This window comes from Corticium candelabrum, chromosome 5, assembly GCF_963422355.1.
Source record: "Corticium candelabrum chromosome 5, ooCorCand1.1, whole genome shotgun sequence".
Classification (NCBI taxonomy): domain Eukaryota; kingdom Metazoa; phylum Porifera; class Homoscleromorpha; order Homosclerophorida; family Plakinidae; genus Corticium; species Corticium candelabrum.
Window position 1 is genome coordinate 7,810,527 of NC_085089.1, and position 9,304 is coordinate 7,819,830.

The following is a 9,304-nucleotide window of genomic DNA, read 5'->3' on the forward strand; positions in this document are numbered from 1 at the left end:
GTGCTCTGTGGAGAAGGGATCTGTACAGTGATGAGATAATGGAAAAATGTGTAGTCTACAGCAACAGCTGACGATGTGAGGATTATTGGGACAAATACCTTTGCAAATTCTATGCCTTGTCTTAGCGTAACAATTTGCTAATCACCACAGTTATGAGATGACATAGGAATGACGCATGCGCATTCAGTTGCAAGACATGTCTGGGACAGGGACGGAAGATGTTTCTACAACGCATACAGGTATTTCTATCCTACTTTGTAAGAACATTTATGAACCTTTTCTTATAAAAGGGAGTGATGGAGAACCTGTTCAGGTGGTTGTAGCCACCGAAACGCACGCTTTCGAACTAGACGTTGAAGCTCTGGAACGACTGCTGCTCAGTGAGGAAGTTAGGGACCGTAATGTGTGTGTCGTGACAGTAGCTGGAGCTTTTCGAAAAGGCAAGTCGTTTCTGCTGGATTTCATGCTGCGTTATTTGGAGGCAAAGGCAAGTTTGTGTGAGCGGCTATTCAATGACGTAGCTTGATTGTGTATGTGTGCCAGGAGTCGAGATCTGATTGGCTTGGGGACTCGAAAGAGACACTTGAAGGTTTTCACTGGCGTGGCGGGTCTGAGAGAGATACAACTGGCATTCTTTTGTGGAGTAAACCCTTCATTGTCAAGCATCCTGTTACAGACGAAGAGGTAGACAAGCATTCGTCTGGTTGTTTGTTCGTTCGTATATTTCTTATAAACAGAAACGCAAACAAGTGAAAGTTTACAGACAATTTTAGTTAATTTACATCTGTTGTACTGGTTGATGTCTGTTTGTTGAGTGAACGAACATCTGACTTTCTGACTTTCTTGCCTTGTGAACGTCTGTCTTTTTTGTGTGATCATTTTGGTTTCTTTATTAATTTATCAATGCTATAGTGATTAGTGATTTCCAATGCAGACTGTCTAGAAGTGTAGAGAGTACAGCTACTAATGTGTGCATGTCTCTCACAGGTTGTGGTTTTGCTGATGGACACACAGGGTGCGTTTGACACAAACTCAACTATGAAAGACTGTGCCACAGTATTCGCCTTGTCGACAATGATTAGCTCACTTCTGGTTGGATGTAGCACAGGCTGAGAGTAGTTGATGAAGCTTTAGCAGACTTTTCAATAGGTTTACAACATCTCATCAATGATTAGAGAAGATGACTTGCAACATCTGCAAGTGAGTCTGTTTTAATTTCTATCAGTATCGCAGTTCTTTTTCATAATTGTGTGATATTCTGTTATTCAGCTGTTTACAGAGTATGGTCGAATGGCGTTATTAGAGTCAGCAGCTACCCCATTTCAGGTCTTATTTGTGTCAATGTAGATTATGATAGGATTTACAGTTGTGTGTCACTTATCCGATCCCTTGGGACTGGACCCCTGTTGGATAAGTGAAAATGTTGGATAACTGAAGCTGTTACGAACTCAACTATTGTTCATATATGTGGCATTTTTACATTGGGTATACTGAATGTAGATGTAGAATGAATGTAGAATACAACAAGAAGAAACGCTTGAACTCACTTCCAAACATGTTTCAAGAAACAACTGACATGCACGTGGATATACATGTACATACACATGCAGCTGACCAGCCACGTGATCATCCACGTGACAAGCTTGACCTGTCGGATAACCGGCTTGTCGGATAACCGGCTTGTCGGATAAGTGACACGCGACTGTAAATGAGTTTGCAATTGCTGTGACATAACGGCAGGGTCTAATGTTTCTTGTGCGTGATTGGAGCTACGAGTATGAGTATTCATACGGAAGTAAAGGTGGCAATGAGTACTTGAAAAAAGTGCTTCTAGTAAGTCACTTTAATTAATTAATAGATTATTTTGTATTTAATTGTTATGATTTCCTTTAGATTGATGACAAACAGCATGACCAGCTAAAGTTGGTACGCAAACACATTCATGAATGTTTTGAAGACGTGCAGTGCTTTCTCATGCCTCACCCAGGCCTTTCTGTTGCCACTAATCCAAAGTTTAAAGGGAAACTCTCTGGTCAGTGTTTGCAGGACCATACTGTATTTCATGTTAGTGTTTCCTTAATTAATACCAGCCCTTCAAACAAGAAAAAACGAAAAATACAAGCAAGACTCTGCTGCAAGAGTAAAAAATACTGAATTTTATTTTATGAGTGGCGTAACTATTCACTTCATAAACACTAATCGTTATTATAGAGCATTTCAAGCAACACATAAAGAAAAAATTCTATCTATATATAATTGCGCTACATTCAACGTCTGTACACACACAGTGTGGCAGGATGGATGGAAGGATATGATTTCGACTGGCTCGCGCCTGCGCTCGCACTTGACTCGTTGGAGACTTGACTCGGGTTGGCTGTGATGGAAGTTGCATCATGCTATAGACAAGAAGTAGACTCGTTGCAGGGCGGGTTCGATTTCCACTGCTTACCACGTGCGCTCGGACTTGCTGGGTGTACGCTAGTACTTATCAATACAAGTTACAACAACAACAAAAAGTGCCTACTTGTTTCTATCAAAGTGGATACAAGAACCCAAAATTCTTTTAACAGTGTGTAGGCGATGTCTTTAGTTTTTGAGACAGCTAGATGTGATTTAATGGTGCAGTAGAGGTCATGACCCTCTTTGTTTGAAAGCAGCTTCTGTTTGTGTAATACAATAGTTCTGCAGTCTGCCTAATTTGAAGTGGAATTAATTTGACATGTTAGCTATTAAAGCACGAGCACTGTTGGAAATGTAAGTTGCAGATAAACTTGATATACAAACTGCAGTCCAACGAGTAGTCAATCTATGACATTATATTTTGGCTTTTGTTTGCTTTCTTTGAGCTTGTTTTGCTTGTTAAATCTCAAGTTTATGAGTATCTGTTCAATGTAGAAATTGAGGATAACTTTAAGAGTCAGTTGAAAGAGCTTGTTCCTATGTTGTTGGCACCAAAGAGTCTGGTAGTGAAATCAATCAATGGAGTTAAAGTGACTGGTAGGGCGCTCGTCGAGTGCTTTAAGGTTTGTATACATTTGTGAATGGCGAATACGAGAGAAGAATTTTAGTGCTACTATGTTGGTGTAGTCATACATGAAGGTATTTGAAGGAGACGAATTGCCTGAACCAAAAACAGTTCTAGAGGTAAGTGTGATTTGTCATCATTTGTGTATCGTACCACGACACATTGATCTGTAGTATTATGAGATTTAATATTTTAGGCGACCGCTGAAGCTAACAACTTGGCAGCCATGGCATCATCATTAGATTGTTACAACAAAGTGATGGAAGAGGTTTGTCATTAGCAGTCGTGTACATAACTATTAACAGCAGCAAAATACATAATTCACACATTCTATGAACACTCAAGCCTTCCTAATTTGGGCAATATGGGACCAGCCACTGCTGGGATCCTAGACATGTATGGAAGATAGAAAGAGGTAACACATGCTATCTTGGAATCTCAGACCATTGTAATAATGTAAAGGTCTGGTACTCTAGTTCTACATACAGTATGCATGTACAGTACACACTTGCACTACACTGTGTATAGGTACTGCATAGGTACTGTAGACTTAGGAATTCCGAAGATCTCCGAGACTTGTCTCTGTGACTGACAGCTAAGGATAGTGCTTGTTCATACGGGAGTTCCTTCTTCCAAAGTACCTACCGTCAGAGCCCCAAGGCCTCGTACGCACTGGTATAGGTGCCCAGATCTCGGGGGTCCAGATTAGAGAGGTTCGAATGTACTGAGAAGGGTTACATTTTAGAAGAAAATTGATAAACACTGAGAACGTTTTAATGTCTAAGTGTGTGACATTATTGTGTAGTCAGTAAAATATAGCAGGGCCGGCAGGGCACTCCAGATGTTGGATGGGCCAGGTGTTGCATAGCCAAGCCCCACTCACAGTAAATGTAAGAATAGCTAATGTATTTAATCACTCAAAAGAATGCTTCTGAAGTTATGGAATTCCCATTTTCAAAACGTTAGGTAGGCCATGACCCACCTGGCCCTCCTGTTCCGCAGGCCCTATAGAGTAAGTTGAATCATTCAGGGCTATTATTATTCGTACAACATTCTAATTGGAGATTTTATATACATATTGCTATTTTGTGTGGTTGCTCACTGTGTATTTGCTTGAATATTTTATCCAAATTTGATGGTGTTTTTAGATCTGTGGTGGCGATCGACCATTTGTCTCACCAACTGAACTTGAAGGTAGCCACGAAGCCAACAAGAGAGTAGCACTGGATCATTTTGACTCGATTCGTAAGATGGGTGGAGCACACTTGAGTAGGGAATACCGGGAGCGTCTCGATACACAAATCGAAGACTCGTACTCGAGTTTATGCAAGCAGAATAACGCCAAGAACATCTTTACTGCCGTGCGCACTCCGACCGTTTTCTTGTCTCTCATCCTGTTTTTCTGGTTTTTGAAATACGTTGTCAGCTTTGTTGTCACAATCGTCTTATTCGAGCGTCTTGTGGGTTTTCTCATTTTCATGTCGTTTGCTGCTTTGGCTGTGTGGGCATATGGACGTTGGTCGGGCTATTGGAGAGACGCAGCTCAGGTGATTGACTACGTGTCTGAATTTTTATGGGATCAGGTATGTCTGTTGTGTGATATATTTTTGAGTCATGTGTGCATTGAACTGATCTGCGCGTTTGTGCTGTTCAGGTGTTTGCTGAGCTTTATGTACGAGCTGTGAGTGGTGTAGCACGTAGTCAAGTGGGGATAAAACAGAAGAAACAGTGAGTATGTAGAACGGAATCAATTGTGAGCTAACTATTGCGTTCACTGTCTAGAAGAGAGCTTATGTAGCTATTGTGTCCTATTGATTTGTTATGCATTATAGCCTCGACCCATCAGGCATTCTGTACTGATCTCAATGAACGCAATCATGCCTGTTTAGTTGTGGTTCTGGTTACACTTATGATGTCCTAGAGTTTGGATTAGTATTAAACAGTAGGGTAAATTTAAATAAGTAGAGTGTGACAAACTGCCATCTACAATCCATAGGCGACGGAACCATGGGGAACGCAGCCCCACAAAATTGTTGCTCGATATCTGTGCCCCCACATAAGGCGGTCTGCCAATGTCAACAACTTTTACTCCTAACTGATACTTGATTAGAGTGATAGCGCGCATTAGAGTCTGATTAGACGTCAATGAGTCAGTTGTATTTACATGATTATTGGATGTCTCAAGAAGTTAAGGATACACGTAGAAGAGAGGTATGAATATATTTTATTGTAGTGCTGTTTATAGCCTGAAGTTGACGACCCCATAGTTTATCTCGTGACAGGTGTGTGCCATCTAAATTAAATAAATCAATAAATAAATGTTATCATCTTGTATACCCTACTGCTCCTAATGTTTTTCGAAACTCCAAAAGTAATTTAGAATTTTCACGAATCCTAATTTTTTGAGGTCTTGATGTGCAATATTATTATTAGTCATTTTTGATTTAATTATTTGTTTATTTATTTTTCAAACTGATTCAATTCTCTTAACATTTCTAGTTGGCATCTTGAGCTGCACACTTCCACCTAGCGGCCATTCTTGACATCGTTTCATGGGCACGACCAAAAACCAAAGCCTGGACAACCGGCATATTTTCGAGACCAAAATATTATTTTTCTGTTTCATATCTTATTATTTTGGAAGGCAAAATTTTTGAAAAGATTGTTACTCGAAAAACATTAGGAGTTGTACGGTATATACATTGTGTGTGTGTGTGTGTGTGTGTGTGTGTGTGTGTGTTTGTTTGTTTGTGTGTGGTGTGTGTGTGTGTGCACGTGCGCGTGTGTCCTGCTCACAAAGATGATCCATTGCCTATGCAATCTACAAGCTGTAGCTACTAGATCTGATGGAATTTGGGCACAATTATGATGAGACCAGATTGTTTTCGGAGGATTGCCCAACCGGCAACATATATTCACTACATGTACTACGCTTGTTTCATAGCTGAATAATTGTGAATATAGTCGATTTAAAAGTTTCACTTTCTAAGAACCGAATCCATCGTCCTGTACAATTCAAAAGCATAAAACTACCGTGTACGTAGTATACTTCCCGCTGGTGAAAGCTCACATTTGCAAGCTGCCCACTAAGAGACTAAAGTGACATATCTTGGTTTGGGTGTTCCGCTATAACTTCTTTGGTACTCGGTCAACCAAACGTCGTCTTCCTTTTCTCTTCTTATGTCTCCCAGATTGAAGGCACCTTGTAATCGTTTAATTTCTAGAGATCTTCGTTGTCGAAGTTCTTCACGTATGTGTTCGTCGGCTTGCCGCCTCTTGAGTGCTCTGAGAGCTGAAGGAAATACCTGCAACAGAAATATGCAATTCAGAAACAATACAGTATGTGTGCCATCGTATTTGGATTTGTTAAGTCTGTGTACTGCACTATATGAGGGTTTATTCAGAAAGAAAGAGTTAGACATTGATTCACAGATGGAATTGTGATGATGCTTTTACATCTTGGATGTGTGAGTACATTTCAATGACTCAGACCATTACAAGCAACAAACCGTTGTGTGCACTGAATGTACTGGCCGAAGTACAGACAGTATGAAAATGTTTTATTTAATTAAGTTAAGTGTGTAGAACGCACTATTAAAATATATTTATAATTATATAGTTGAAATCTAATAGGACAGTGACATCAGAACAGGTTTGATGGGGTATGTAATGACTTTCTCAAATTATTATAATTATTTTTATTTATTTATTAATTTGCAACTGGTGAGCCATATTACCTCTTCTTCTGACGCGTTCACATTGTAAGTCTTTCTGTTGGTTGCACTGCCAACTGCATTATTGGCCCAACCGTATGGATGAAAGGGTGGTTTTCTGTCTCTTGTCTTTGGTTGTTCGCGGACATCTCCATCTCCATCTCCACCTGAACGTTTGGATCTCTTCCTCACTCTTCTGTTACTTCTTGCTTCCGTTAGTCGTCTACTGTATTTGCTTTGCTCTTGCCCACTGTCTGATGGGCATTCTGAATTTTTTTCAATTTCCGTTTTGCTGTTTTGTGCATCTTGACGGTCGTGAACAACAACCGTCTCAACTTGAGGCACGCCCACGCAGTCAGATGATAGTGAAGAGCTGTCGTCGTCTGGAGAGTCATCCCACACAAACGGCTCGTGGCGGAATTCTCGTGCCTTTCTATATAGGCGATACTGACTAATCTGTGCGTATTGTTGATGCAGCGCCTCGTTCCATTGCAGTCTGTTGTACGCTCGGCCATATTCTGATTTTTTCCGCCTGCCCATGACAGTTCCAGCCTCCTCACTTCCTCACTTCTTCTTTGATAAGCAAACGTGGAGGCCGGAACACAAATTTAAATAAAGTTTGAAAAACTGAGCATGCGCAGACAACCGTCAAACTGAAATCGGCAAGTAGGAATAGACAGTACGCACATCACATATCATTTAACTACATGTCTAGACTTAAGATCTCCTGCCCACTGCAAAGTTAGACTCGACGCAGTCTCACTGTAAATTTCAAGGCGAAAACACGATTGTGCAATTTAGCCTCGGTCTCCCAGACCCGTGTAGCGCCGATTCAAAATCGTTGAATCGGCGCTACTCGTCTGGGGGGCTAGGCTAGTTGCAATAGCTAGCCTACGTGGTAGCTTTGTATGCAGGCTGACATCCACCGTACGAGAGCTCCCAGAAATGATGATAATACCTAACATTGTTGATGTTAGTGCGTGGCAGCTGGCACAGGAACACACCAGGCCACGCCTCCGGAAAGAAATGGAAATTTTACTGAATTTCAGTTTGGAATTCTACGAAGTTTGATCCTAACTGGTCCAAATCTTATGGATGCATCTATAACCTCAAGCCTTGTGACTATTTAATTTCCTTGTTTGCAACCTTTGCAGAAAGAAACTAGATCTAGCTAGATGTCTTCCAAAGTAGTGGATACTGCACATCAACATACAAACCAATGGAACAAATGAGTGTTTGTCAGGTCAAACAAATCATTATTGCTTTGCAACCTATATTTACTTGAAGCAGAAGCTTAAGTAGGGCTAAAGGTCTGAAGGAAATACAAACAAACACCATTTTACACAGCAACACCACTAATTCTAGCAAGCAAGCCATAATTCTCGCTTGAGTCAAGACTTTGAGTTCTTCAAACAAAAATAACAGCAGCAAGCAAGACAGCAACAGCAAATGGAAAGACCAAGAACAGCATAAGCTAACATAATCACTCCAAAAGAAAATTTCATCATTAAATCATCACAATAATAAGGATTGGGAGATGTCCTGTTTGCTTCATGTATAAACTCCACTGGAGAATAACTATAAAAAATTAGATACTAAATGAATGGTAATCATATGTGACATCATACAACTGCTTACTCATTCCAGTTTGAAAGCACCCAAACATTTCCACAGATAAACCACGCAAAGATGAAGCACCCTATAGGATCCCACTTTGCCTGGTTTTCATCATCTTCTTTCCTCGAGCTATGAAATAAAACTCGAAAGCCAACCTCCAGGGACTGAAACACTCCCATCACAATCAACCAGATAGGAATTAAACGTTCAATTTTACAATCATGAAGATTGAGTGCGCCTGCGAATAAACCAAAATACTTAATTCATATTTAATTAACTATAACAATCTAGTAACCCAAACAGACTGACCAATTACAATCATTGCAACCGGAATTCCGAGACAAAATGCAACAGTACACAAGCAACAGCCTATAAACAGAAAGACAAAGATATCTTGCAGTAGAGAATATGAAACGCAACGAGTATTGTGAACCGAGAACTGCACAGAAGGCCATCAATCTACTAGACACGGACGTTTCCTCGTGCTCGTCTGTTCGGCTCATGGTCATTGTTCTCCGCACACGGCTGCCAATTTGATTGGGCTTGAATGCGTTAGGAAACAGCGATCTATAGGACGGCGGAGCGCCTACAATCAGCCAACAACGTGGCTATACAGCAGCAGAATACAGAAGACTTTTAATTTAGAGACCTCACCATCAACGGAAGTCTTGTCGGTGAGCCTGGTCTCCTCTGTGCCAGCCATTCCGATAGGAGTGCAGTTTCCCGGACAGAGAAGGGCGAGTAGGTATGCCGTTGATATTGACACAGCTGCATTCGTTGCATTTCGTACGTGTCGCTGAATGTCGTATAAATAGGCTGTCAACAGTTAATTGAATTTTTCTAATTGTTGTATGGGAGACAATTAGATTAATTAATCTATTTATCTATTTATTTAAGGCCTCATTAACATCACAGAGGTAACATTTAGCGCGCTCGGTTCGCTGAAGTT

At 40.7% G+C, this 9,304-nt stretch overlaps 3 protein-coding genes across 3 annotated transcripts; 1 reads left to right on the forward strand and 2 right to left on the reverse strand.

Moving 5' to 3' along the window:
• Nucleotides 1–175: 175 nt before the first annotated feature.
• Nucleotides 176–4,879, forward strand: LOC134179688 (atlastin-1-like). Its single transcript, XM_062646621.1, has 13 exons — nucleotides 176–239; nucleotides 291–487; nucleotides 544–684; nucleotides 988–1,092; nucleotides 1,150–1,200; nucleotides 1,270–1,326; nucleotides 1,741–1,833; nucleotides 1,894–2,032; nucleotides 2,896–3,023; nucleotides 3,088–3,144; nucleotides 3,222–3,293; nucleotides 4,174–4,608; nucleotides 4,680–4,879. Exons 1-13 carry the CDS (start codon nucleotides 176–178, stop codon nucleotides 4,755–4,757), a joined length of 1,617 nt encoding a protein of 538 aa, XP_062502605.1. The 3' UTR covers nucleotides 4,758–4,879.
• Nucleotides 4,880–5,910: 1,031 nt separating this feature from the next.
• On the reverse strand, nucleotides 5,911–7,347 carry LOC134180182 (centriole, cilia and spindle-associated protein-like). Its single transcript, XM_062647276.1, has 2 exons — nucleotides 6,763–7,347; nucleotides 5,911–6,330 (listed from the first exon to the last, which is right to left on the reverse strand). The coding sequence occupies exons 1-2, from the start codon at nucleotides 7,276–7,278 to the stop codon at nucleotides 6,112–6,114; spliced, it is 735 nt and encodes a 244-aa protein (XP_062503260.1). The 5' UTR covers nucleotides 7,279–7,347; the 3' UTR covers nucleotides 5,911–6,111.
• Nucleotides 7,348–7,986: 639 nt separating this feature from the next.
• On the reverse strand, nucleotides 7,987–9,091 carry LOC134180308 (transmembrane protein 272-like). Its single transcript, XM_062647435.1, has 5 exons — nucleotides 9,010–9,091; nucleotides 8,789–8,941; nucleotides 8,665–8,724; nucleotides 8,377–8,593; nucleotides 7,987–8,316 (listed from the first exon to the last, which is right to left on the reverse strand). The coding sequence occupies exons 1-5, from the start codon at nucleotides 9,056–9,058 to the stop codon at nucleotides 8,130–8,132; spliced, it is 666 nt and encodes a 221-aa protein (XP_062503419.1). The 5' UTR covers nucleotides 9,059–9,091; the 3' UTR covers nucleotides 7,987–8,129.
• Between the last annotated feature and the right edge of the window lie 213 nt (nucleotides 9,092–9,304).